This window comes from Ascochyta rabiei, chromosome 14, assembly GCF_004011695.2.
Source record: "Ascochyta rabiei chromosome 14, complete sequence".
NCBI classification, from domain to species: domain Eukaryota; kingdom Fungi; phylum Ascomycota; class Dothideomycetes; order Pleosporales; family Didymellaceae; genus Ascochyta; species Ascochyta rabiei.
This window is the reverse complement of record NC_082418.1, coordinates 728363-755958: the sequence shown is the minus strand read 5'-3', so window position 1 is coordinate 755958 and position 27596 is coordinate 728363. Positions and strand designations below refer to the sequence as shown.

The following is a 27596-nucleotide window of genomic DNA, read 5'->3' as shown; positions in this document are numbered from 1 at the left end:
CTGGGGTGCCTTCTACACCATAAGGGCGCGCGGAGAGCATGGTGCTGATCATTTCCGCTGCGGATTGGCCTTCACTCGTGCTGACCTAGCTAGCGCGTACGCCAGCAGCATTGCGTGGAGCCCCTTCACTTCTTTGCCGTGCGTATGGTAGCATAAGTACTTCGCCCTCTCCCCCGCGGTGTCGCTGATCAGACTACAGTGCTCCTGCGTCACATCATTCGTTATGACTAGTCACCCGATCCAGAATGATAAGCTGCACGCCGAGTGGCAGGATGTGTATGCTGCACAGTATTCATCGCTGTCAACAGGCCGCTTACTATTTGCAGTGTCCATGAAGAGAATGGCTCGGTCAACGCCACCAACCCGCAAAGCGGCGTCCAATCCGCGAAGCGAGTTGACTCTGTTATTTTGGCCAACCTTAAACGCTGACGATGTGCTCTAGAATCCAAAACCCGCTCATACACATGAGCGAGGATGAATGTATCCGCGAAGTCGATGCTTTTTCAAAAGAGCACAGATTCGAGGACATCCAGCCCCTGCTTCGCAAGGGCGCGCTTATTGCGCGCGACCCTACAAATTTTGCCACCGTTCCTGGCATTACCAAAGAAGAGAAGAGTGCCGTTGCAAACGAAGTCTTGCACAAGTGGCGCCAGCCCAAGGTCCTCTACTTCACGATCATCCTCTGCTCTATCGGTGCAGCCGTACAGGGCTGGTACGCATAATCATTCATAATATCGTGGTGACAACGTTCTGACTACAAGACTAGGGACCAAACGGGTTCTAACGGTGCAAACTTGTCGTTCCCAGAAGCTCTTGGTATTCCTGTCCGAGCGTCCACCCCTCAGAATCCCAACCCAAACGCTGAACGCAACCAATGGTACCAAGGGTTAATCAATGCTGGCCCCTACATTGCCTCTGCTTTCTTCGGATGTTGGTGCTCGGATCCTCTGAACAATCTTTTTGGCCGTCGAGGTTGTATCTTTGTGTCTGCAATCTTCTGCGCTCTATCTCCCATCGTATCTGCCGTTGCTCAGAGTAAGTACAAACCCATTTCTGAAGAATAAGCTCTAACATTGAGCAGCCTGGGAACAGCTTCTAGTTACTCGTCTGCTTCTCGGCATAGGCATGGGATGCAAAGGCGCCACAGTCCCCATCTTCGCCGCCGAGAACGCGCCGGCCTCCATTCGCGGTGCTCTGGTTATGACTTGGCAATTGTGGACCGCTTTCGGTATCTTCATGGGCACAGTCGCTAATCTGGCTGTCAAGGATACAGGGAAAATCTCTTGGAGATTGCAGTTTGGCTCCGCTCTGCTTCCTGCGCTCCCACTTCTAATTGGTGTATTTTTCTGTCCAGAGGTACGTGTGCATTCCAGACGTGAACAAGAAAACTGCTAATACGAGCCCATAGTCTCCTAGATGGTACATCAAGAAAGGCAAATATCACCAAGCGTACAGATCCCTCCTACGTCTCAGGAACAACGAGGTGCAGGCCGCTCGCGATCTATACTACATCCATGCCCAGCTCCGTGTAGAGGCTGGAGCCCACACTGTCAGGAACAACTACATTACCCGATTCACTCAGCTCTTCACAGTCCCCCGACTCCGACGAGCTACAGTCGCGTCTGGCACTGTGATGATTGCCCAGCAGATGTGCGGAAGTGAGTATCTACAGACATTGTGCAAGAGCAAAGGCACTGACTCTATCTAGTCAACATCATCACATTCTACTCTAGCACAATCTTTGAGCAGGCTGGCGCCAGCGTGACCGAATCTCTTATTGCATCCATGGGTTTCGGTCTGGTCAATTTTGTGTTTGCTTGGCCAGCTATATGGACCATCGACACCTTCGGCCGCCGAACTCTTCTGCTCTTCACCTTCCCTCAAATGGCTTGGACCTTGCTTGCTGCAGGTCTGTGCTACCTAATCCCACAAAGTAGCAAGGCTCACCTCGGACTTGTCGCTCTGTTCGTCTACCTTTTCGGAGCCTGGTACTCTCCAGGCGAGGGGCCTGTCCCCTTCACGTATTCCGCAGAGGTCTTTCCGCTTTCCCACCGTGAAGTCGGTATGTCGTGGGCTGTGGCAACTTGCTTGTTCTGGGCTGCCGTTCTCTCCATCACCTTCCCACGCATGCTTAGCGCGCTCACCCCAGCCGGTGCGTTCGGTCTGTACGCAGGCTTTAACCTCATAGCACTCGTGATGATTTTCCTGTTTGTGCCAGAGACGTAGGTCATGAGAACATAGCAATTAGATCTGAAAGATGTACTGACGGGCATTGTAGAAAGCAACGAACACTTGAAGAGCTTGACTACATCTTCGCGATTCCACAGCGTACTTTTATGCGCCACCAATGCTTCACTGTTCTGCCCTGGTGGATCAAGACATGGGTTCTGAGGAAGAAGATTGGCCCATGCCCTGCACTTTGGAGCTTCGAGGGCGCTGAAGAAAAGGAGCAACAGGATGCTGTGCGCCGAGCCAGTGTCGGCGCGGCAGGCGAAGACCCCACGCAGAGGAGGTCTAGCAACACAGAGAAGATTTCGGGGAAGTTTCAGGTCTACACGGGAAGATGTAGGAGGAACGAAGCGAATGACGGCACGAACGACGATGTGATGGCAAATAGCAAGATGATGTCCAAGCACCGCAATGGAACACTTTCTGCACTGCAACATTTGCGTACTCACACGTTGGACAGCACGTTGACCTTGCGAGTGCTGTCCAGTTTCGTACATAGACCCCTAGCAACAGTCGAAGCTACTGTAGGGCCCTCATGGGTGGGCAGATGTGCATTCCCTGACTGCAACTCGACTGGGCATGAAATGAGCACGACACATGTCAATGGAAGAATGCAACGTGCACGGTCTCGACGCATTGCAGCCACGATCGCTATTCGCATGTTCAGAACAGATAGGAGTGTGTTGCTGTAAGAGCGACCGTGCAATAGGTAGCAAAGCTCTGTAAAAAGATGTGTGGAGCCCAGCACACACTGGTCCGAACACTAACAGCGCAGATCGTTGTGTACCATTTGCACTCCCTGGTCTGGACAGCGACAAACTCTCTGTTTTCGTCCAAAACTTGCATCAAAATCTCAGGTACATTTTCATCACGCGCTGGCGTGGTTCGACATGATGGTGCATCAGGCTGAAACGCTTTGATACATGCGAGATAACAAAGGCAGGCTCATAGGTTTTCGTTCAAGGCACAGCTTTTTGTGCTCTGAGTTGCGTCCCTGTTTCTTATCCCTCGATAGGAAGTAGGAGGCCTCTCAGGTGAGCGAGACGCTAGCATTCGAGTCACGTTCATGGCCCTGGGATCCCTCTCCACCTGTCCTCGTGATCTGTGTAGACGTAGCTTCGCTCAAGAGACCTGGCCAACGCAAGTAGTTGGGGGGATAGGTTCACCTTGCTGATGAGCCACCCATATCGGGGAGAGAGGTACATGTTACAATCCCTTTCTTGTTCAGAGTGTTTCGTGTACTCTGCTGTTGGTAGGGATTCATATCGCCACGGCCGTCCAGAAAGCTCTTCCCTCGTTGCCCTGTTTGACCTTTGCAATACTCAGATCCTTCGCATCGGGCTGCGTACCCAGATACCTTTGCGCGACTTTCAACCACATTGACCTTTCCGCTCGACTTGCTCTGCTGCCTTCCCACACCCAGATGCTCTTTCCCACATCCAACAAGAATACGTCATCGCCGTCCAAGTCTTCTTTTCCAATTCCATTACCCTGCTTGACGAGATTGAACGCAAGATGACCCCCCGTATCACTCAGCCTAAACAGCTTCTTGACATTTCTCTCGCTAGCAGTAGATATCGGTCGTGCACACTCGAATCGTGTGCCAAAGTCCAAGCTTTGGCCCCCAAGGCAGTCCACTATGACTTTACTCCTCGCCTCCTCCTGGCTCAGCACTTCAACGTTGACATGTTTCGCGATGGTCAGATCCTGAACCACTTGGGCAGCCTTGAGTTTTTCCATGGGTGAGCACTTGCGCCCCTGCCAAACAAATATCTTGTCACCCTTGTCCAGTATGAACACATCCTCTTCGTCCAGACTGTGCCACGTTGGCTCGACTTCATGGACGAGAATTGCGTCGCGTCCAGCAGTCGGACTGGGGTGCTTGAACACGCGAAGAAGGTTGTCAGTGCGCTGCGGCTCGTCATTCGTCTCGACGTGGGTAAAGCCAGAGCGCACACCGCCGCGCAAGATTTTCAGGCGTGGGAACAGGGCAGAGAAGGCATCGGAGGGCGATGTTTGCAGTTCGCGGTGCTGGGTAGCCGAGCCGTGAAGGAACTCATCAAGCTCGACTGTTTTGTAGGCTGCGGTCCCGGCTTCGTCTTGCGTTGTCGCGCGACCGAGCCAGAAAAAGATATCGTGGATCAGGTGCATTTCTGCGTCGCCTTTGACTTGCTGAGAGTGGAGCACGATGTAGGAGTCGCCTTCATGGAAGCTACCCGTTTTCTCACGCGGCCAGGGTACAACCTCGAAGTCATCAATGCGCCAGACGAAGAGGCCTGCCTGATTGCCAACGGTGCCGTTATTCCATGCAGGCTCACTGGCTGCAGATTGGAACTTGACTTTATGATCGATGTCTGAGTTGATAAGCTCGATGTTGGAGTCTCTCCAGTCGTACTCTTGTGGATGAACGAGGCCCTCGTGAGGTGGCATAGTGTATCAGGGTAAGTGATGTCAGGTGTAAAGGTAGAATGTCGAAGTCGGGAGCTTGGAGAGCTTCGAAGCCGTGGGCGGGGCCAGTGATGTACACAACAGTGGGCCCTGAAACGTCTGGCGACGACGGATGTCCGAACTTACGTCATTCGCTTCTTGCGACCAAAACCGACGTCTTCACACGACTCCACGACGATGAGGATGTGAGGCGGCATGGGATAGACCTGCTGGCATCATATAGTCGTGAGTGTTGAAATGGTCCAATGGTCGTGATGCTGTCATGTTCGCTGCCACCAGGCTAATTGCTCGTAACGATGCTGTACTGATCGTTTGCAAGTACAGATACACTGGCCGTATTTTCGAGCCTCACGTGGATGTTAGCAGAAGAGCAGCAGTCCGGATAGTTGTCCAACCTGGTTGGCGAGAGTAAATGTCCTTGGTGCTACCCAACTTGCCTGCTTCGGGCTTGTCATGTTGAACACCATATCTACTACTTCACGATTTGACATGCTTAGGTTGGATTCGGATCTAGGAGGGCTGGGAGACTGGAATGCAGAGCTTACAGAAGAGGGTACAATGGTAGTGCGCTGTGCGCCGTTCAGAAATGAAATGTGTCGCGACTAAAGGAGGAAGGAGCCAAGTAAGCCTAGCCGTGTCACAGGCCCGGCTGGAAGGAATTTGCGGTAATGGCCTACTGCAAGCGCTCTAAGCACCTCTGCTCGAGCGCCGCCGGGACAGGACTCTTCTTGGCGTGCTGTGCATACGCACGCACGCATTGTTGATGCCGCGCAAGTCAGAGACTATGGACAACCGCTGCACGGCCAGCAGGCTGGCACGGCGTGATATTGGCCCGTCTGCGGTGACGACTTATGCCATGGCTTCGGCCCAGAGGGTTGACGATCCCCAGGTGGATGTTGCGCATGCGTGTGTAAGCGAGGCTATAGCATTCTGGAGGCGCCTTATCGCTGCGGGGTGTACGACCGTGAGTGACAGGCGATTCGATGTTGGACGTTGAACATGGCTTTTGACTAGCGCAGGCTGTCCCTTCAGCGTGGCCGGGGAAGTATTCCCGGCAGTAAGGATTAGGAGAGCTCGTCACGGCTGTAGGGCTTAGCCCCAGGATCACATGGCAAACCGCGTCGTTGGACTTGGCTTGTTGTGACGTGATCAGCATGGTTACGCAGGGAAGCGAGCTGTAAGGCGGCCTGAGACACGCGCTTATTGTGATGAGAAGCACAGACGAAGATGTCTGCGCTGGGAGACAAGCATGCAGAGCCCATATCGATGTAGGTCGATAGACGTGTTAGACGACATGGCGCATAAAAGAAGGAGGAGGATGGTAAGGATGTCTGCGAAAGCGCATTTGCTGACATGCAGCTGTACGGTTGTATCAGGTACATTGCAAGCTGTCGTTGCTCCGCTTTACAAAGCCTCTGTGTCACAGTAGGGAGTATCTTGTGCAACTGTGCGCAAAGCAGTGCGAGGAAGAGAGGGATGTGCTCGCTCGGGCCGAGAGGAAATAGAGTCGACGACGTCGTCCTTGCCGACCTTTGTCCCTCCCGACAGTCGACGGTGTAGACAGGGAGACGGGTCACGGCGACTCGGGCTGAGCCTCGCCATGGGGGCGGTGGACAGGGAGGTTGTGTCTGCACGACCAGGATAGACGGCCGTGGTGCATCGCTTATGCTCATCACTTTCGCACACTGCTGGCGATCTCCGTTCCTGGCACGATGGGTGGCCAACGTTGCAGCATGCCAGGATGCATGCAGCTGGGCGTAAGAAGCAAGCAGAGTGCTCGCTGACATGTGCTGGTCATCGGTCAAGGGTGAGCAGCGCAATTTCAGGGCAGCCTACGGGATGTCAGAGGTGCATGTTGCACGATATGGAGGGGGGCAGGTGACGTCGATGCAGACGGCGGCGGCGGCGGCGGCGGCAGCGGCGATGAAGCTGCGGTGGAGAGGCAGTTGTGAGGTGAGCACGGGGTGTGAGTGTCTGGAACTGCGGGCTGTGTTGTGTGGATGCAAGCACCGAGGGCCGAGGGCCAGGTGGCGGTACGGTCGACGGTCGAGGTGACGGTGGTGCAGCTGCCAGAGACGGGACGGCGGGGGTTCGCTTCGCTGGGCGTGGCTCAGGGTCGTCTTCGAAGGGCAACTTCGGTTGGCTGCCGGTTGCCGCGCTGCCGCTCCCAGGCAAGCAGGCAGCAGGCAGCAGGCAGCAGGCAAGCAGGCAGGCCCACCAGCGAACGGCCAGCTCCAAGCGGCCACGCCCAGGTGGCCAGCTCCCCAAGCTCCAAGCTCCAAGCTCCAAGCTCCCAGCTCCCCAAGCTCCCCATGCTCCCAAGCTCCCCATGCTCCCAAGCTCCAAGCTCCAGGCTCCAAGCTCCAGGCTCCAAGCTCCAGGCTCCAAGCTCCAGGCTCCAAGCTCCAAGCTCCCCAAGCTCGCTGCCCCCTGCTCGCTGTTCGCTCCCATCTCCCTGCACCCAGCTCCCCGGCCATGCATGCCCCCGCCGCCCGGCTCCCCGAACCCTGACGGCTGGACGCGCCTTGCCCGCTCCGGCTCGTCGCTCGACAGCTGGCGGGGCTGCCCCGGCCTAGCGCGCCTGGCGTATGCCTTGCGTCTGGGTGGAGTGGGAGTGGGTGGCGCTCCACCTCGCCGTGCTGCATGCAGTCGACGGCGGCTCCACAAATGAGGGCACCCGCGCAGCGCCCTGGAGCCTTGCTAGCTGGCCTGCTAGCTGGCCTGTTAGCTGCTGGCTGCTGCTGTTGGTCCCGCCTCGCCCGCCTAGCCAGCAGGGAGGGAGTCTTGATCCGTCGTCCTATCCGTTGTCCACGCCGCAGACGCAGAGCGCAGATTCAGAGCGCAAGGCGCAGAGCGGAGACTCAGCGCGCCATGGCATCTTCGATTCTTCCACTCTGGCAATCACCGACTAGCTCCTCTACCTCGTGCGCCTGCCCGTAAGACTCTCCTGTCCCTCGTTCCCTTGTGCCACCGCCCTCCACGACGCTGCTCCCACATCACCGCTGCTGCTGCCGCTGCCGCTGCTGCCGACGCTGCTGCCGCTGCCACTGCCACTCTGTCGCTGCCGCTGCCCCCCTCAGACGCTCTCCACGGCCTCGACAGCACTCATGCCCGCCATGGCAGGCGACTGGCCTCGCGATCCCCGCGCCTACCCACTGTCACAATTCACCGAGCCTCCCGCTCCCATACGAACCCTTCCCAGCGTCGCCGAGCTGCTCTCTTCGTCACGGCCCTCTGCAGACAGCTCTGCACCTGTACCCGCATACCACCCCCACGATTACCACTACCATGCCCGATCCACACCGCCCGCTGCCTCCAATCTCAATTCCACTTGCACTTCCACTTCCACTTGCACTCCGACTTCCACTTCCACTTCCACTTCCACTTCACACTTCCATCCCAGTGCCGCAGCTCCGCCGTATTGGAACCTCGTGCACCACCGCCAAACAAGCCCTCCCGTCAGGTGAGTAGCGTGCCACTGTCGTCGTCGTGACTCGCTGTACTGACCCTGCCTGCCTGCCAGCCCCACAGAACAGCGTCCACCATCCATGTCAACCTTGACCACATCCACATCAACACCAACCCCAACTCCAACACCGAGAGTTTACCAGGAGCCTCAGTTCCGCCAAAAGCAGTCGCCAAAAGCAGACGCACCCACCCACCATTCGGACCTGTCCTCTGGCAGGCACTCCACATCTCATTCGTCGACGATACAAGCACGCCAAGACTCAGCCATTGGCCAGCACCGCTTTGAGCCGGCCAACGACGCCCACCTGTCCAAGTCTACATCGCCTCAAGGCGAGATACATTCAATCCACCCAGGAGCACAACATCCAGTTCGCCAGCACTCCAAGTCGCTGTCCTCGGCTCTTCCCCACTCGGCGGCATCACAAAGGGCACATGAGCACCGCACAGAGCGAAGCATCCCTGTCGACATCGGGAACGCTCCTGACGCGAGACCTAACAGCAACAGTAATAACGACAATAGCAACACCAACAACAACAACAACAACAACAACAACAACAACAACAACAACAACAACAACAACAACAACAACAACAACAACAACAACAACAACAACAACAACAACAACAACATCAATGGAGCCTCTTCTCTTCTTGAACCATTCTACGGAAACCAGAGCAGCAACGGCACTCGTCAACAACGCTACAACGTACGATTTGCCGCCAATTATACTTCGGAAAACATGCCGCCCTCGCAAAAATCTCGCAACGACCCACCCACACCAAACATAACACCAGCAGTGGTTGTTGAGCCAGAGCAACCAAGGAGCTCCCCTGCACTTGTCACGACGACAGAAGAGTCCTCGATATCGACGGCAAATGGAAGCACCCACCCTACTGAGCCTCAACCACAAGGCGCCAGGGACACCAGGGACGCCAGGGACCGTGGAGAGCGTGGAGAGCGTGAGCCTTCTGTAGAGCGCTGCTCTGGGTGCAACGAGGCCTGGAGGCGACCCATACCTGACCTGGGCTCTCGCCACATTTCGCCAGCAGAGACCAACGAAGAGTATAAGCAGATTGCAAGCAGCATGATTGAGCGGCTGCGGAAACAGAACAAGCTGGCCGACGCTGCGTACGATGAATGGAAGTGGCGCCACACTCGCTGCAACTACCGACCAGCAAGCCCGTTCTCCACTGCATCTGTAGAGGACGCGCCCAGGCGAGCAGATTCAGAGTCTCGTGCTGAAGGGTCGACCAATGGCACAGCGGACCGCAAGCGCAAATCCGAGCTTCCACACGAGCCACATTCTGCTTCGAAGCAGCAAAGAGGAATGGATACAAGTCCGGCACCACCGGCCCGTCGGCTCGAGTCATTTTGATCAACGATACCCAAGCAACTTCTTTTCTTTTCCTTGACGTACGACTTTGCATTTGCATACTGGACTGGTGTTGGTCTTGGTAAAAGAAGGACATGTGTTATACCCCTTTGGTTCTATGCTGCACATGTTGCACATTCGCGTTCCCCCTGTCGCTGCACCAAAAGAAGTAATGAGGCGTGGAGGGAGTGAACAAAAGGTCGTCAAGAGTTTGGCTCCTACGTCTTCGCGGCGCTCTAGGCTACGATCGTGGACACGGCCATAACAGCGAGGAATCTCGGCTTCTCTTCAACTTGGCCCGCCCCTCCGACGACTTGCATGTCTCTTAGTTCCAACTACATTTCTATCTGTTGTTACACGCCCTTCATGTATCAAACATTGTACGCATCTTAACACTATCATCGTGTGGGCGGTCTTGCTACACGCAATCTGCTTCTAGCACGCGGCTAAAGCAACGTGCAATGTACAAAGTACAATGTGCTCTACTACCCGTATCTTGGCCCATTCCAAATTCAGCAGCACATACTTTCGTGACTATCCTGAATGTGCAATCGATCTTTTCTCAAGACCCTGCGATGAGCCTTGTAAGTGACCTTTGTCACGGAACAGTGGACCGAGCTTCGTCGCGGGAGGGTGCTCGTGCGCCAGCGCCAGCGTCCAAACGGCCCGTAAGACAAACGCTACACGCTGCCAAGCGGATCAACGCTCATTACAGCGTTCAGCTCCCCTCCCCTGAGTGAAAGCCAGCGGTCTTTGCTTGCTCGTTGTGAGAGGCAGCTCGACCAGCTGCTCCACTTCAGTCTGTCCAGAAGGCCAGCTGCAGCGTGGTTGCGCACGGCTGGCAAGTCAGACCACCTGAAGCCACTCGGGATGCGCTATAACATCACTCGCATGCGCCTAAGCCGCCCGTACCTCTCTCTTATCCAGACAGACCTGGCCATGGCGCTTGTCGAGCGGGGCTACCCGAAATAAGAACGCATGGAAATGCATCCGCAACCAATCACTGATCTTCACACTGGCTCTCCTCCGAGTGGATGCAGAGTTTGGAAAGGAGGCAATTGGAGTTTAGGGTGAGATGGCGTCGCAACAAAATGCATGGAGCAGGAGAGCAGGACCCTCTCCCAGATCAGTTCATCGACGACGCCAGGGGCGTGCCAGTCGCATGCAGACCAATGCAGGCGCGTCAGCGGGCTGGTGCCCATCCAGAACATCCGGAATCTCATCACGGCGATGCGATTGCTTGTGTCGAGCTGCCAACAACAGCGGCAAACCAACTTTCACTCTCAACCACTAGGGATATATCAACAAGTTGCCTCACTGGCCTTTCGCAGATCCCTCGTTGATACAACGAAGACCGACCGACCCGTGTCCAGTCGCTCTGTAGCGCAATCCCCTCCAAGCCATCAGTTTTGCCTATTTATTCCCAGCGGTCCGGTTATTTGACATGCACCATTTGGGATGCCCCAGCAAGGTGAGTATCCGTAGACGTCAATCGCGGAAGAAGATCCGCTTCGGGTAAATCATGTTGTCGATGGACGACAAGCCCCAAAGTTTATCGGCTGTTGAACGGTTTGCGTGCGAGCCTGGATCTTGGTTGGTGAGATGGCAGCGGCCGCCGGGAAAGCCGCAAATACGGGTTTGGCACGTGATGTGACGTTGACGAGACATTCAGCGAGCTACTAAGCCAACAACACGAACACCATGTAAACTGGGACCTCATCACCTGGTCACAGCTGAAGGAAAACGATCATGTCGGTGGTCAGCAACCTAACAAGCTCAGTCACTCGCTAGGTCTGCATGCAAAGTATCGCTTGTGAAGGTATGTCACCAGGACCCGGTCTTTGAAGCCACGTCAGCCCTCATCGTAGAAGCGGCCCGTACGAGCCTCCGTTTCAGGGCTTGACTTGGGAGGTATCCAACATCCATAACCTCGATGCGCATAAGCGGCCAAAACAGCTGATTCGAGATGCCCAATGCTCATCTGGTTCCTCAGCCTGGGTCTCACGTGCCGAATCCAGAGCTTACGGCAGGAATTGTACACATGGCTATTCATCCGCTTCCCCATCTTGGCGAGGTAGCTGCATCAGCGCTGCGTTCGTATGGTCATGCACAGACAACCTCGTTGCGCGCAAGTGATTTTGCAACAAAACTGGCAACGTAAACATGTCGGCTGACCTACCTTTGCCACTGCCAAAGCCACGCAAATCTGCCGTGCGTCTGCGAGCGAATGGCGGGTGGAGGTGGGGTGGCAGGCGGCTATCAAAAATCTAACCGAAGGGAGAAAGGGCACCACTTGCCATGCTGGGTAAAGCCCTGCGGTGCAACGTCGGTGGATTCATCCAGGAAGGATGTAGAAGCGGTCTTAGCATCAACCCTGAACAGATCCCACAAAGCAACCCTGGACAGGCCCCACAAAGCAGCCCTGACCAGGCCCCACACAGCAATCCTGAACTGAGCTGGCCCCACAAAGCAGCCCTGTCGAACCATGCTTTAGCGAGAGGAGAGAGGCGACGAGACCACAGGTAAGCATGCAGAAAAACTCGCCTCGACTCAATGACTAGCTGGTGCTAGAAATGAGCTCCGTTTGCCCAACATCGACGTTTTATCTACAACCAGTCTGGCAGCACGAGCCCATTGTTTTTGCCCTCCGTTCTCAACGACTATGGTTCCCTGTTTGCCATGGAGGACTGACTCGATCCCCATGCGCAGCGGAAGGCAGCTTCCGTGCCTAGCGCCAACAACTCGGCAGGAGTAACCGCGGCCGTGCAAAAATATGCAAAAGAATCATGACAGGGTCATGGTTGCTGCGGCACGGCAGTAGGCTTGATACGGGGCCTCATCCTGTCCCCATATCACTGAAACATCTACTGCGAGGCTTTGAAGTCGTGACTTGCTCTGAGACTCGAGCATGCCGTCCAGATGTTTCGGAAGCTTGGACGGCACGCCTGCAAGCAAGTCCCCATTAGGAAAAACCGATATTGTCCACCGATGTAAGAGGGTGGGCCTGCGAAATGGAGAAGTGCCAGTCAGTCTACTGTCTACGCTTGACATGCAGGATCGAGATGGAGATCAACGCAGGGAACGTCGTTACCGCGGCATGTCAGAAAGTGAACGACAAGGCACGTGAGCACTTTGGGATCTAGGGTCTCGATTGTGCTGTGATGCAACCTCTGCGTGACAGCTGCACACAGTGCAACGCATCTGTTCGGTATTGAGTAACCACTGACCTCGCCGTCTTCGTACTCCTCGGCATGCCGTTATCGCTTATCGATCCTCACGCACGCGGCATCGTCGAAGCCGTTATGATCGATACCAAAGCCTTCAGGCGGCCATCGACTCCACGGCTCTGTTTGCTGGAAACGGGCTAGTTGGTGGGACCTTCGTCGTCTTTGTGTGCAAAAGTCCGCGACCTTACCTACAGCAACATCTTATCAAAGACCTTGTCAGCGCTCAGGTAATAAAAAGCAGAGACTCATTCATCAAGTTATTTCGATAAGCGCATCTCGGAATCCATACGGTTGGCTGACGGCCAATAAAACAAAATGAAAAATGATTTGCAGCATCGGCAGACGCTCTCATTGGCGGGGAGACTTGTCCGGACGTTATTCTCACCTCCATAATGATGTACTATGTAGGCAAGCAATTTGCTCCTCGCCTCTGCGTTGGCAAGCACGGAAGCGTCGATGACGATTTTGCGATGGATGCATGGTTGCAAGGGGCTGAATCCTTTCGCATAGGCTGGACACATTAATGGCTGGCTGCGACTGATATTCTCATGGCTGGCTGTATACCGTGACTAATAGCCAACACAGGCCAACATGCCGTGTAGGTCTTGGACGCCAACGTCCCAAGGGAAGTTTCCTGCAGGTCGATATTCTGACAAGCACGCAAGGGACCGGGCAGCCCCTTCTTGACCAACAAACGACAAACAGGAACGGAAAGCAGGGGGAATCAGCAACTGGACGGGGCAGGATGCAAAAGCCGCACCTTCATGTCCATCTTGCTACGCAGTTTTGAGCCGCGATCTACTGATCCTCCCACAACTCTTCGTGATACACCGAAGATCCCTGCGTGTACTACGATCAGCTTCCTGGGAACACCAGACATTCGTTTCGATTTTCGCGCTGGTCTCTCCTGCAATCAACGCTGCCATTGCGTTCAGGTTTAACATATACGCACATAGTTCATTAGTCAGACATTGCTTACCAGATGTCCGTTCGCTGCAAATCGACACGCTTGTGGCGTGCTGAATTTGAGCCGAGATAAGATGAATGACTGCTGTCAGAAGCCCACAACCCGCGATCTAAGATCTCACATACGAGATCATGTCTTGGCGATGAAAACAGATCTTGGTTGATTGCGTGGTGCTTGGTTGCAAATTGAGATTTAGCGGGGTGCTAAGCCAGACTCATTGGTTGGATACCAACCCCGACTCCAAACTAACCCTACGCCGACGTTGAGCAGATTGGGTAGGCTTGCATGCCGTCCCTGTCTCTTCGCCCAAGACAGGGAAGCCTTGAGCGCGGAGATGCAAGGTGTGGGGCGTGATCTTCTGGACATGCACACCATGGATGCAACATAGATGTTGGCACGCGGTACGGCGTTCGGGCGGGCTTGCGCTGGGTAGGATCGATAAAGATGGCGACACATGACATGTGGAGACGCCATGGGTGTGCGTTTGAGACAAGACGTGCGCCTCTGGAGGTGGTCATGATGTAAGAGCCGCATCGCGAATCACTCTACATTCTAGGCCCAACCAGACTTTCGAACCGTATCACGGTCGCAACAGGTAGGTATGTGGTATGCACAGAAGGGCCGGTGATGAGTCACTTGTTCAATCTCCATCTTGCTCGTTCCAAGAGCAAAGTAGCACGCATATCTCTACATCGCTTTACGCAGAATCCAGGAGCGTTGAAAAATCGACTGCCGTGTAATGGGAATGACTGGCCGAAAGAAGCACAAATGTGCACGTCCTAGGCCGCTCGGTGAGAAGTTCCAAGCAAGTAGAGGCCAGCTCTTGTAATGTGCTCTTGATGCATAGAACACGAATAAGCAATGGTTCAGACGTTGGTTGCGCGTAAGGACGAGATCGATGCTTATGTTAAGCTCCAGAAAACGGCTTTTGCGCCTTCACTATGTATTCGAAGAGAGAGACCTTGTTCGCACCCATGTTCGTTTTGCATTTGTGGGCGCTCACCACATCTGTCCTGTCTCCCTCTCCCAAGTCTTTATTAGCATTGTAGACTTCAGTTCAGGAAACCTCTCCCTGTACTCGAAAGCAGGATGGTGCAATTTTCTCTTCGGAATTCCTCGCTTCGTCGAGCCATCCATGTCCCGTTTTCCTATTGAACCGACCGGAATCGATATACGGACTAAGCTCGGGCCCTGAATGGAATTATTTGATGGTCAACACCTGAACACTAGCTGACAGAAGATAGGACAAACGAACATGAGCAATTCCTCGCTGCTGCAAGGAAGAGAAAGTGTGAGCCTTGATCGTAGACTTATTTGAGGTGGCGAACGATACGTGCGAATTGCACAATAGATCTAGCTTCATGTTCATTGTCAGCACCCACGTACGATCAAAGGGCGTCAGTGACGATTACAGGAATAATGTGCGCAGACACAAACGGTTCTGACAACAGTTCCGGAAAGGGACTGGGTTTTGACAGCACCCAAGGGGTCAATTTAGCCTCGATATCGACTCTGGACTTGTTATGCTGAAACTTCTTGGCGCTGTTTGGAATACATCGTATGAGGCTTGCTTTGAGGTCCTGTGCTGTCTGGACAACAGTATGACCATCAAGTTGAGCGATGCGGATGGCCTGAGCTTGATTAGAAGCAGTCACTGTAGAGGGCCTCGTGAAGTTACCTCAGCAGCGGACCTCGTGCTAATTCTATCTGCAAGAGTCTGGATCAGTTCGCGACATTGCTTACGAATGAACGGACCACGTCTTCAAAGAAGATGGTTACCGGGGTAGAAGGCTGCCTTTGGCCCGACTGCATCAGTCAGAATGAGATTTCATAAGCATATTATGGAACTTGCTCTGGCAAGACCAGCTTCCTCGTGTGCGGATTGATCAACTTCCTCGTGTACGGATTGATCAGCTTCCTCGTCGTGTACTTTAATGGGTATGCAGGTGAGTGCACTAAGCAAGATGGAGAAGAAAGGAGCTAACGTGGGCGTTGCAAAGCTAGTGCTGGTGAGTGTGAGTGTGGAGTCCAAGGTAAACAACCTACGTCATACATCAATGGACAAGTGCATTTGCAACTGTTGTGGTAAGGCGAGCACGGCGGCGGGCTCTCACGTGGCCAGCAGCTTCGTGCACGCAAAATCGGCTTCCACTGGACCTGGCATTGATGGGTGGTCTGAGCAAGGAGATGGACTGCGAGCCTCTTCCTTCTCATCGCCCATGGCAGACATGCGGGCATGTTTAGGTCAACGTAGAAGGTGGCAAAGGACATAGTTCATATGCCGGCAGTGCTGAAGATTGAAGCACGAGCTGTGTAAAGAAGGCATCAGTGCAGCTATCGAGCTGCAAGTCCAGCAGTCCAGCAGTCCAGCAGTCCAGCAGTCCAGCAGTCCCGCCTCTTCCTGGTGCCCTCGTTTTGTTGGAGGACAACTGGAGTGAAGCAACTGGAGCGCAGTCAAAGGTAGCGGGAGGCCTTTGCGTACATCAAGTGTGGGGAGTCGTCCGTGCACGGTGAGCCGGGGCCGCGGGCAGGGTTCGGTGGTGCTAGCGAGCGCGGCTCCACTTTGCAACTTTCTGCTTGCAACTTTCTGCTCCCGAGCGCGGTTCAGCGCAGCGTGTGTGCGTGTTTGCGTGTTTGCGGTACCCAATTGCCTGGGCGCTTCTTCGCAACCCAAAGACACGACGAAACGACGAAACGACGACACACGACACGACCGGTTCCAGCCCACTCGGACAATGGCTGCTCCCGGCGCGCGCATGCGATTGACCGTCGTGGTCGAGGCGCTGGCCGAGGAAAACGCCCACGGCGAGTACCGCGACGAGGCGCTCAAGGTATTCAAGGAGCGCAAGTTTGCCATGCCCGTGCAGCTGGACGACACGTTCGAGACGGTTTGGACCGACATTGAGCAGCGCTACAAGACGAACTACCTCGACGCGCACCAGGCGAGCACGTTCAGCATCAAGAAGCTCCAGGACGCCTACGAGTGCGACCTCGACATGACGGACACGGTCGGCGCCATCTTCGAGGGCGAGCCCGATCGCAGGATGCACCTGATCCGCGTCATCCCCCACTTTGTCTACCGCGAGACGTCGGTGGTGCCGGGCTCCATGCTGCGGCCCTCGCGCGCCCAGAAGCGTCAGGGAGACGACCTGGACCACGCCGACGACACAGACATATCTCAGGCCACGCAAAAGCGGCGGCGCGTCGAATCGCTGCACCACCAGCGCCAGCATAAGCAGCTCCCAGACACCCTCGACGCCCGCGATCCCTCGCCTAACCGCCCGATCCCCTCGACTGAGTCCCGCCACGCCGTGGCAGATGGTACACACCGTTCAGATGGTGCAGGCAGCGGGGAACGTAGAGAGGATGCAGACAGTGCAGAAGAGATGGACCCACAGCAGCGCTCGGCCAGGTCCAAGTCAGGCGTCTCGCTGGTCGAGCTGAGCCGTACCGAGACAGGACAGACGCCCTTCACCGCTACTACAATCAAGCAAGAATCGCCCGAGCCTGTACAATCGCCCGCACAGTCGCCCGCCCCCAACAGCACTGAGTCCGACGGGCGGCCTATTGACCCGGCACCAGGCGAGCCACCTCAGATCGAACAGCCCAAGATGAACGAGGACAAGGCCAAACACGTGCAGACGGCAAGTGGAGCTGCCCACGCTTCTACCCAGCTTGCAGCATCACCGAAACCAGACCTCCAGGAGACCGCCATCCACAAATCGCCCCTTTCTTCAGTCGAGGCGGAGCCCGCGCCCATGCCTGCATCCAGGAAGCGCAGAGACGTCTACCGGGTCCCCAGCTCCCCAGATGTTATGCACGCAAAGGCAACACCGGTCAAGTCGCCAAAAACGTACGGCCGCTCCCCACGCTCGGCCGTCGTCATTCAAAGAGAGGTGGAGCTCTTGAACATGGCGCGGCGAATGCCCCGTAACGGCGAAGAAAAGGACACAACCCAAAACGAAGCACTGTCTTCTACCTTGACCAAGGCACGTGCCTTCCAGCGACCAGAGCCTGATGAGATTGAGTCGACGCCGCAGGAAGAAGTGCGCTCAGTCCCACGTGAGAAAAGCCGTGGCACCAGCCAGCTGGGCGAGATTGTGGACAAGGACAAGGGCAAGTCTCAGGACGACGACGATGACGACGACGACGATGATGATGATACAGATCTGACTGCCTCTTTCCTCGACGAAGCCGCAAGAGACCAGACGAACGGCACCCAGACCCCTGAGCGAAAGACGCTCGCCAAGCCTGCCAAACCGGGCAGCTTGAAGAAACCATCTCGAGCCTCGTTAGCTCCTACCCCTGCCAGAACCAAACGTGGCGCACAGCTCAAGGCCGCTGGCACTCCAATATCCCGCGCTACAGTAGTTAAGCCAGCTGCCAAAGCCAAACCATCCACACCCGCTAGCTCCAAGTTTACAAAGAGTAGAAAGGCGCCCAGCCAAGAAACTACGTCGCGAATGGAACACTTGCAAAACCTGCTTCATGCTTCTCAAAACATTCCCAAACGCAGAGATGACACAAGTTCGCCTGCACGAAGCAGCAACACCCAGAGTCGAGATCGAAACAACAGATCATCGCCTGGAGTTCGAGTCTCGACCGCAAAAGAACCGGAGTCAGAGGCTCCTGGTCTCGAAGTGCTGAATGCTCGACCCGCTACCCAGATGCCAACAGCGCAACAGACACCGGTAAAGACCCCTGTGCCATTGCCTCTGGGTGTGAAGACGTCGACGCCCATCAGATCGACGCCTATTAGCTCGATGACATTCAAGAAAACTGCTGAGGCATCAAAGCTTGGTGGAGTTGGTGGGTTCAAGAAACCAGCAACCAAGACACCCGAGTCCCCAGTGTCATTGACATCAGTGAAGATGGCATCAAATCCCACCGTGTCAATTACACCCCGACGTAGCGAGGTCCCTTTGCCTGCCAGTGTGCGCAGTCTGCGGCGTAGCAGTAGTTTGCAAAGTTCATCGCTCGCTAATGGCAACACGAAGACCGACAAGAATAGTTCTGTTGCGCCTGCAAAAACACCAGCAAAACCCAACAAAGCTAGCTCAATGGGAGCTGTTGAACCAACTGAAGCTCCAATTGCTGAGTCTGCTGAGCAGACGTCGACTACAAAGCCTGCTGATGGTGCTATTGTCATCTCAAGCGCCGAGCCTTCTTCTACTGGCTACTCGGATTTTGAGAACGAACGGCAGCATGATGTGCTAGAGCGTGGTATGAACGGGACTGTTGAAGGAATAACCGCTTCAGATAAACGTGAAGAATCCACTCGAACTGACAGTACAACGACACCACACAACAATACCGCAGGAGAAACCGGGGAGGCGGACCAGATGGAAATACCTAATTTCCTAGACAATACGCTGACCGCTCTTCCTCAGACCCAGGATAAGCCACCGTCGGGACAAGGCACGAGCCAAGCCGTGCCCTGGGCTGCAGAAGTATGGGGTTTCGGGAACTTGGACCAAACGCACAACTCCAGCTACAAGCCAGAACCAGATCATCAACCAGAGCACCAGGGAGCAGCTACTGCAACTTCCCCACCAGACGATGAAGGCTTTGCTGAGCAGGAACTCTACAGCACAGCTATTGAGGACAACGCGTCCAGATCACGCTCCGCCAGCGTAGCTATATCAACGCGGTCTTCGCCTGCCGTTTCACGGCGACCAGCGCGTTTCCTGAGTCACTCTCCAACTCCGGATGCATCCGAAAGTGAAGAAGAAACCGACGAGGCATCAGCCGCGCTGTCCCGTGCTGCATCGACTCCGGCACATAGCAGGGACGAGAGCGAGAGCGACTCCTCCTCAGACAGCTCGGAAGACGAGGACGTTGAGATGCCGGACCTTCCCACTGTTTCGACAACCAACTCAAACAACAACCCTGTACCTCCTTCTTCGCCTCCCTTTCGCTCCGTGCTAGACACAGCGCCTGTAGTTCCAGAGACGAGTCAAGCCCCACCTTCTCAAAACAACTATCCTACTCAACCAGTACTAGATCCACTCCCCACTCAACAATCCTCGCTGGCCCCTCGCTCTAGTCAATCCGTCTCCGTGCAAGCCGCAGACCGTCGGCGATATACTGGATTCCGGAGTCTGAGGGAGCAGCTTGCAGACACCAAGGCTGCACAAGCCGCTACGCAAGTCAAAAAATTTGACCCACGGACAATGAATCTGGGAAAGCTGGCAAAGGGTAAGGCGCTCATGGGCCTCGGGGTCAATGATAACGAGAGCAGTGATGATAGCAGTAGCAGCAGTGACAGTGATAGTGATTAGTGTAAGCTGAGCATGGCGATATGGGGTGTTTTGGGTATGGAATTACCAATCATTCGCCATAATTGAGCTTACGCCGACCGCGGTGGAAGATGTAGAGCAAAATAGATTCGAAGCAGCGTTGTACGCTATCTGGTCCGCTATCGATGAGGCAAATCGCTAGCTTTCTCCATGCATAAGATCACATGACTGCTAACTAAGAGTAAGAGAGCGTCGGTGACAAGTCCAGAAAGATCATCCATGAGCAGACTAAGCGCCAATGCCCTTGAGAAAGAACTTTGGCTCTGCTTTCAGCCGCACAACAGAAAATCAGCCTTCCATGTGGTTTGTTGATACCACTATATTCGCCACTTTACTCTACACATAGGATGAGACAGCAGCAGCGAAGAGAGCAAAGATTATACCCAATCCAAACGGGAACCCTGGAAAGATTCTGACGAGCTTCGTCTCCTCTGTTACAGAAACAATGAGAAGGCTACTTGGGACGAGATAAACAAACGTTTTCCTAATCGATCACCAGGCGCTGTAAAGTTACGGTATTACAATTTGCGCAAGTAAAAGATATTATAGTATAACTTAAGGGTTGAAAACTGTTGCGAGTGGCACTGGAAGCATAGAGACCAAAAAACGTAGACGAACACCCAATGCCAGCTTATCTTACTATGTCTCGTTCTTGATTAGCCTTCTTTGTGCCTCCTTGGAGTTCGCCTTCTGCATCAGCCATCCAATCTTATTCCAATCAGAGCCCCTTCTTATCAATTCAAACAGCAGATCGAGCCTTGTCTCTTGTCTCATAAAGAGGCGGAAGCAGGTAACAGTGTGCTTCAAATTTGTCTTATCTATTTGATATAAAATAAAATTGATCTAGCAAGAAAATTCCTCCCATAGGCTCCAAAAAATACAACCACGATGACCTGGGGTGACCTGTTACAGCTAAGACTGCATACTTCGTAGCGATGGGGTTTGTGTAATATCATGAACGCATCGACACGCTCGACGTCTCTAATTCCCTTTTCTTACCTCGCCACAAAAACACTACATTCATATTTGAGGAAATCACTCGCGGGAACTATGTTTCTGTTCCAACCTTCGTTGCTGTTGACGGGTCTTAAGAATGCCCTGCGATCTCTCCTTTGATCTACGGTGGGGGTTGACCCGATGCAACAGAGAGTAGGCTTGAACCACACCCCAGAGCGCTTCCAAAGCGGCCTCTGTAGTAATCCTCTTATCTTCCATAGTAGTCCCTAAGGTCATATGTCTATCGTATACACAGGCAGATTGGCCAAGAATTGCTCTGAGACTGTTGAACGTCGTTTCGAAGTGATTGAACTGTTCTCTGATGTTCCCATCAGATAGAGGCGAGCGATATAAACTGAACACATTAGTATAATTCTCAGATTCTGTTAAAGGGAGCATACTTTGACTTAAGGAAGAAGTTCCTGATGAAACTGCAAATGTTGTTGACCTTGTAGACTAATTCGGGACGAATCACCTCCTGTTGATGAACCAACGAGTTGCATATCAAGCTGAATACATAGAAGCAAAAACTGGCGGTCTTAATAACTCCTGGATCCACCTGGTCCTTGTAGATCGATTTAAGCCCACTATCGATAAAAACTATCGCAGCCCTGCCGGACGCTCTCAATTCAGTACATCTTTCAAGAGAAAAGGACTGTAGCGTTTTTTGGTGCCCTAGAGTTATCAGAGGCGGCAGAAGAGGCATTATGATAGGTCATACTCAAGTGGTTGCACGCCTCGCGAGCAAAAGACAGTGGCGCGGCCAGATGCCCTGGATCCATTGTGGTGGCTGGAAACGTGTAGCCGTAGGTAGCTTGATGAATAGAAGGAAAAAACTTCCCAGGGTCAGTTAGGGAAATTTCACCTCTCTCTAAGCATGGTGGACAGCGTATGAAATTGGCGGGTATTGACAATGACATTGAGGTGGGGGATTGAGACGGTTGTCGACTGGAGAATCCTGAAAAGGATGTCTGAGAATCGAGGGGAGGGTGATAAAGGCTAGTGCTTGCGTTCCGAACCACTAAAGATCTATTAGTGAGTTCAATACCATGACTTTGGATATTGCTTACGATAGGACCTTACTTGATGGTTTCTATTGGAGTCAGCCAAACAATTGAGCGGCAGTAACAGACTAAAAAGAGCGGCTATGATTATAAATTTTTAGTTAGAAGAGCTGGGGCATGGCAATATACGGAAGCAAGTGCATAGACTGGGGTACCTAATACTCCGTTTGCTAAAAAGCCAAAGATGACAGATCACACCAAAACGGTCTGCGGAAAGCGCCGCGCTAATGCACAGAAGAGTTTAGTCGACGTCATGGTATCAGCTAAGATGCAAGATTCTGAAAAGAGATTTAAAAAGCACAAGGGTAGTGATAAGGCATAATGCAGGAATGTGACACTACGTACACAAAGACCGTTTGTTTATCTTGTCAAGAAACTCAACAAATTCCTCATCCTCTTGCCATGTAGAGGGATGTCGTTGTCAAATCTATGCTTTTCGCCTTCTAAGATACGCAACTCAACATCCAGCCCAGACCAATTTCTGGGTTTATTCGCCATTTTCTGAGCGCTTAATGGCAAGACATGCTTGTCCTTAGCACCATGTATGAGTAGTATAGTAGTGTTTGGATTTAGACAATCTGTTGTCTCATCCATCAGATCCATCGCGGTCTTTGTGTCCCAAGATTTTATCCAATATCCAGTAACTGAAAGGTAAGCAGGATCTAAGGGGTGGCCAGTCACATACTGCCATTAGTCTGCTGTTCGAGTGTTGACATTAAACGGGACTCTTACCATCGCACTACCACCCACATTTAAAAGAACACCAACCTCTACCTTATCACCACTGTTGTTTGTAGGCTTGCATAAATTCTCTGGTATGCACAACTATATAGAGAGCATAGACGTATGGCTTACTTTATAATAACAATTTAACTTTAGTTTTAGCAGTAAACATCCCAGATACATACGCCAGGTTGTTTAAACAGACCTAAGAGTCTTAAAGGGAACTTTGATGATTTTAAAACTATAAAGTCTCTTGAATTTATCTTCTGTTTTGAGATAGCCAGGCTTGTTAAACTCTGGAAGATTATTTGTGCGCCACAACTGCTCCTAAGTCCTAACCCACTCTAGTGTAGACAGCAAGAGGAAGCAGATGCTGAAAATTGCGTTTAGGACAAGGAAACGTATGTTAAGTAAATAGGTGTTTAGTTCCGCAACTACTGTGCGATGTTAGCAAAAAGGCTAAGAGTTACAGATACTGCTGACTACATACAAGATAGCGAGTGACAAAGCAACCGTAAAATCCAGTCTGGTTCGATCTATCGCTACTGTCAACACAGCTTCACACCCTCCTTCGCTATCGCCCTACCGGTTTGTTAAGATCTACTACTGCATGTAATATCTGTCGCCACTGATCTTGGGAACTGGACTGGTATAACGTCTTATCTGTTCCTAACAGGTCCAAACTATGCAGAAGCTGTCTTAGCTGTTTAGCGAGGCGTGTTGCTTCATAACTAGGTCGTCGTATGCCCAGCGCTTTGTCGACTTTTCTAACTGCTAATACGAAATTTTTAGGTTGAGCGTTTGGGTCAATATCCAACATCAGCAATACCTTCTCCTGCAAGAGTAAATGTGTGCTCTTAGTTGCCTTATGCGAATCTCTGTGCCCCTTAGTGTGCAGTCCAAGATCCTTTGAGTCGGCGCCATAGTTGCTCTCCTGGAATTTCATAGCTTCTATCCAGGGATAGGAAGAGCAATAGAATCATTAACAAGATAGGGATACATGAGCTGCTCTTAGGATATTAAGCTTACCTTTCTCTTCTCTAGAATCAGATAGACGATGCCCAGTCAGTAAAGCTGGCTTTCCTAATATTGGCGCTATTGATTCATAAACTTGTCGGTATACCCTGTCTGCATCACATAAGTGGTCAGCTGTAGATCCTACAATGCGGAATCAATGCGCGAATCCTTTCAATACTAACAAGCATTAGCACTCAGCATTTACCTCTTACCGATCTATGCATCCCCTACCAATCTTGAGAGCAATATGGCTTGCAGATCAACACCGGGGGTTGTCTGTATGGAGCCAGCGGAAGAGTAGGTGCAACTGCATTAGCTAACATTGCATAATCCCTACACCTGCATGCATCACCCTGGGCGCTTGACCTACATCGTAACGATCGTCGACATTCATCGCCTGCCAAGTTAGGGGTGGCTACGCCAACAAAGTTCTGGAGATTTGTAGAAAGTACCAAATCTCTAGTAGAGAACCTGCAGAATCAACAAATCTTCAGTGGAAAACCCGGCGCATCGCCAAATCTCCTACACAGAATTCGAAATCACCCTAAGAGTTTAACAAAATCTCCACAGACATCGCAAATCTCCCTTTCAAGATTGTTACTGTTACACTCTTCCTATGGAGTCCTGTGCAAGTGTTTCTGCTAGGCTGCAAGTCCTCGTAGGTGAGGTCCTATTGGAACCGGCGGATGCGTTTCAATCAAGCCCTAAGACAACACTCAAAGCTCTGATAGAAGCGTTCCTCTACCTCAATTACCCTGTACTGCAAACAACTCTTAAATTGTTAGAGTTGTCAAGTGCTTTTGGCTCTGCAATTTGATTAGAACGCAAAGCATGCCTATATTGTCTGCAAGGGATCTAAAATAGTTGCTTGTCTGCAGAACAACCAGAAAAATCTCTGGAAGCCTAGTTCTTTAAACATGGAGGGGCTCGCGCGCTTATCGCTCTTTGCGCAACCGCAACCAGCAGCAACAAAGTCAAATCTATTTTGGACACACTTTACGAAGAAAAGTTCAAATCTTTTGTTGATTCACTTAAGGCGGTAAAACCTCACGAGGACTTCCTTTACATGGAACAGAGCATACTAAGGAAAGGAAAAACATCGTCAACGCTGTCAAAAAAAAACGAAAAAAAATTAACAATAGCTGGACGACAAGGGAAGCCTCACCGCGATACCTCTGCCAACTTCCGAGTTCACAAAACCAGCTCTAGAAGAATAAGAGAGCACAGTCAATCTACGAATCAAAGTGAGTCTCTAAGACGTACCCTACTCCATATATTTATTGATTTCCATACAGATATCAATCGAAACCACAGCTTTGCGTTTAACAAGACACCATCAGACGCGACCCAACTTCAGTCCGGCTTCAATTTCTCCGAAGGCCTTAACGACTGGCCTATTTCCGATTTCTTAGCCTCACTAGATCAATGGGAGGATCTATAGGTGCCAGATAGCGAAGCTGACGCTATCGCTTATGAAAGCAGGCTGGCCTCTAGTACAAAAGATAATGCTCCCCAAAGCAAGCAGAGTATAGTGCGATACGAGCTTATAGGTAGCTATGTACGCAGCAGTATTAATTATCTAGATTAGTATAACAATTTAGTTACTTTAGCTTCTAATATTTAACCCTGGCAAAAGGCCAGCTTAGAAGATCCCTAAACAAGAACAGAACTGGTTACGCTTAGGGAGTGGTTACTAGAACAGGGCGAGACCTACCCAGCATTCCCATCACCTACTAGAGCGAGTGCGCAATACCTCTATAGGTCAAACTGAAGAAGTGAGCAGAATATGTGTGCGCTGCTCACATGGCAGTCTTAGCCTGGGAGATAAAGACGTGAGGCGGACCATCAGCTTCAAAGACAGACGGACGCTGTTGCTCTGAATTTAGATTATGTCTTTTAGAGACAACTTTCTAAAGGAACAAGGTCTCTAAGGACTTTATCTGCAGAACTGGGTTATCCTTCCTAGCACTTCCACACAATTGTGCCGCCCAGATCTACCGCCAATAGAGGGAACAGGCCCTCTTAGTAACGGCGCAAGAATTCCGCCTCGTTATTGATAGTGCGGAGTTCCGAAAAAAGCCGGTGGCCTTCTACTAGTATCATGTTCTATACTGTAGATCCTAAAGCGAATATGCCCGTCCTTGCATCTGCTAACTCCTGGTTGTGTCGCGGCACAGACGACTATGCTGGTCACATAAGATAAAAGGAGTCAAGCGAGGGCACGAGAGCGACCTGGATATGGGACGGGACGGGACAGGACAGGGCAGGACAGGACAGGACAGGACAGGACAGGACAGGCACTAAACTGGTTAAACGACTATATGCTATAAAAGGACGCATTGACAGGTGCATTGCATTAAGTATAAGTATAGTACTGTTTACACTGTGCAGTTCAGACATCCAATAAATCTCTTTATTAAGTCCTTTCTTACAAACGCCAGTTACATTCTACAGTTAGTATTCCTTCACCCTAAGATCTAGAGATGTCTAGGACCTCTTTTTTCCAACTTAATCTAACCTGTTAAGCAGCAACTATGTGCCCACCAGAAACGTACGATTTCGACTGTGGTCACAGAGTAGTAGGCGATACTGTACCGTGCGCCAGTAAAGCACAAGGAGGTGCGTGCACTGGCATGCAGCCAGCACGCTATTACGGTGCCAAAGAGGGCAAATGTCCGGAATGCTCCTATCCCACTCCTTAGGTACGATACGGAGCTGTTGATGTATTTGTTCTGCACTAACTATAGTCTAGTTACATGACTGGAGTAGTTAAAGCAGAGAGTAGGCGTGGAGGCATGACCGGCTGGTATCTACTGTGACACATCGAGCTAGGGGACTTGTTTACTGGATTGGTATTGGTTCAGGGCGCTCCGACAAAATGAAAGCTAGCATAGGCATGTTACAAAATCCAGCAGCCCGGGTTCCTCTCGATCGTTCGTCAATCATGCGCTGTCACATGTCATTTTGATTGCTTGCTTCAGTTTACCTTTGTGACTACAGTAATTATGGCTTTCGATCGTTCGCGCAACTACCTTCCCTTGCAATTGGCGCGAATAGCCGCTCTGAGGTATCCTCATCGGTCGACTGTACACCGGCTTAACCGCCTTAGCATTGGCGCAGCAGCTCTGTCACTACCCCATTAAGAAGATGACAACGCAAACATGGCGATGAAGGAGGCCGTTTGGCTGATCAGGGAGGCCCACGTCGACCCCAAGCATAACCAGCTCTTATACGATGGGGAAGGTCTTTAGGAGGGATGACCGACGTACTTTAACCGTTAGCGTTACAGCATGTAAAGGACTGGGACAGCATACAGCTGATCTTTTGAAATGGCTTTGTAGCATACCAGGGGTATCTCAGTCACCCCATCGTGGCTCGCAACATCACAGTCGAGTATCACGTGACATTTCGTAGGCTGCGTTTTGGATTCGTCGAAAATTCCAGCCCAACGTATGTAGTCTTTATCATACGAATACGCCCGCTTCAAAAGGGTCTTGCAAGCGAGATCTCCAATAGCAACGGGATCGTGATTCGAGCGACATAAGATTAAGATGCGTCGCGACATGGTTGTTAAAATGCAGTCCTATTAAAAAAAATCAAGTTTGTGTCTTGATAGGAGTTTGTGTTGACTTCCATAGCCAGATTAGCTTTAATATTTAAAATGGTGGGAGGCATAAGATGCCAAGACCTTCGAAAGCGACTAGGCGACAGCCCGTTTCGGAGGCGCCGCTAATTGACCGATTACTAACGACAATCCGGCTTAGGTAGTCCTGATCCGTCTTGAG

The 27596-nt window shown here is 52.3% G+C and overlaps 8 protein-coding genes across 8 annotated transcripts, besides 13 other annotated features; 4 read left to right on the top strand and 4 right to left on the bottom strand.

The window, feature by feature from the left end:
- Positions 1-223: 223 nt before the first annotated feature.
- On the top strand, positions 224-2921 carry EKO05_0008185 (uncharacterized protein; the record flags this gene model as incomplete). The annotated part of the gene is made up of 8 exons (XM_059637240.1): positions 224-276; positions 327-389; positions 443-712; positions 767-1035; positions 1082-1356; positions 1409-1658; positions 1709-2222; positions 2279-2921. 8 exons carry the CDS (start codon positions 224-226, stop codon positions 2919-2921), a joined length of 2337 nt encoding a protein of 778 aa, XP_059493223.1.
- A 568-nt stretch (positions 2922-3489) lies between these two features.
- On the bottom strand, positions 3490-4659 carry EKO05_0008184 (uncharacterized protein; the record flags this gene model as incomplete). Its single annotated transcript, XM_038946464.1, has 1 exon — positions 3490-4659. One exon carries the CDS (start codon positions 4657-4659, stop codon positions 3490-3492), a length of 1170 nt encoding a protein of 389 aa, XP_038796639.1.
- A 1082-nt stretch (positions 4660-5741) lies between these two features.
- On the bottom strand, positions 5742-6464 carry EKO05_0008183 (uncharacterized protein; the record flags this gene model as incomplete). The annotated part of the gene is made up of 1 exon (XM_059637239.1): positions 5742-6464. One exon carries the CDS (start codon positions 6462-6464, stop codon positions 5742-5744), a length of 723 nt encoding a protein of 240 aa, XP_059493222.1.
- Positions 6465-6571: 107 nt separating this feature from the next.
- Positions 6572-6600: a tandem repeat.
- Positions 6601-6686: 86 nt separating this feature from the next.
- Positions 6687-6729: a tandem repeat.
- Positions 6730-6845: 116 nt separating this feature from the next.
- Positions 6846-6889: a tandem repeat.
- A 52-nt stretch (positions 6890-6941) lies between these two features.
- Positions 6942-7091: a tandem repeat.
- A 282-nt stretch (positions 7092-7373) lies between these two features.
- Positions 7374-7425: a tandem repeat.
- A 253-nt stretch (positions 7426-7678) lies between these two features.
- Positions 7679-7748: a tandem repeat.
- Positions 7749-7793: 45 nt separating this feature from the next.
- EKO05_0008182 (uncharacterized protein) lies at positions 7794-9521 on the top strand (the record flags this gene model as incomplete). The annotated part of the gene is made up of 2 exons (XM_038941439.2): positions 7794-8140; positions 8201-9521. The coding sequence occupies 2 exons, from the start codon at positions 7794-7796 to the stop codon at positions 9519-9521; spliced, it is 1668 nt and encodes a 555-aa protein (XP_038796638.2).
- Positions 8003-8074: a tandem repeat.
- Positions 8238-8275: a tandem repeat.
- Positions 8666-8775: a tandem repeat.
- A 6538-nt stretch (positions 9522-16059) lies between the features above and the next one.
- Positions 16060-16104: a tandem repeat.
- A 283-nt stretch (positions 16105-16387) lies between these two features.
- Positions 16388-16426: a tandem repeat.
- A 21-nt stretch (positions 16427-16447) lies between these two features.
- EKO05_0008181 (uncharacterized protein) lies at positions 16448-19993 on the top strand (the record flags this gene model as incomplete). Its single annotated transcript, XM_038946463.1, has 1 exon — positions 16448-19993. The coding sequence occupies one exon, from the start codon at positions 16448-16450 to the stop codon at positions 19991-19993; it is 3546 nt and encodes a 1181-aa protein (XP_038796637.1).
- Positions 17815-17874: a tandem repeat.
- A 1053-nt stretch (positions 19994-21046) lies between the features above and the next one.
- EKO05_0008180 (uncharacterized protein) lies at positions 21047-21927 on the bottom strand (the record flags this gene model as incomplete). Its single annotated transcript, XM_059637238.1, has 3 exons — positions 21047-21362; positions 21409-21682; positions 21729-21927. 3 exons carry the CDS (start codon positions 21925-21927, stop codon positions 21047-21049), a joined length of 789 nt encoding a protein of 262 aa, XP_059493221.1.
- A 2950-nt stretch (positions 21928-24877) lies between these two features.
- Positions 24878-25252, top strand: EKO05_0008179 (uncharacterized protein; the record flags this gene model as incomplete). Its single annotated transcript, XM_059637237.1, has 2 exons — positions 24878-25055; positions 25107-25252. The coding sequence occupies 2 exons, from the start codon at positions 24878-24880 to the stop codon at positions 25250-25252; spliced, it is 324 nt and encodes a 107-aa protein (XP_059493220.1).
- Positions 25253-26052: 800 nt separating this feature from the next.
- Positions 26053-26109: a tandem repeat.
- Positions 26110-27000: 891 nt separating this feature from the next.
- On the bottom strand, positions 27001-27376 carry EKO05_0008178 (uncharacterized protein; the record flags this gene model as incomplete). The annotated part of the gene is made up of 2 exons (XM_059637236.1): positions 27001-27079; positions 27126-27376. 2 exons carry the CDS (start codon positions 27374-27376, stop codon positions 27001-27003), a joined length of 330 nt encoding a protein of 109 aa, XP_059493219.1.
- Positions 27377-27596: the final 220 nt, after the last annotated feature.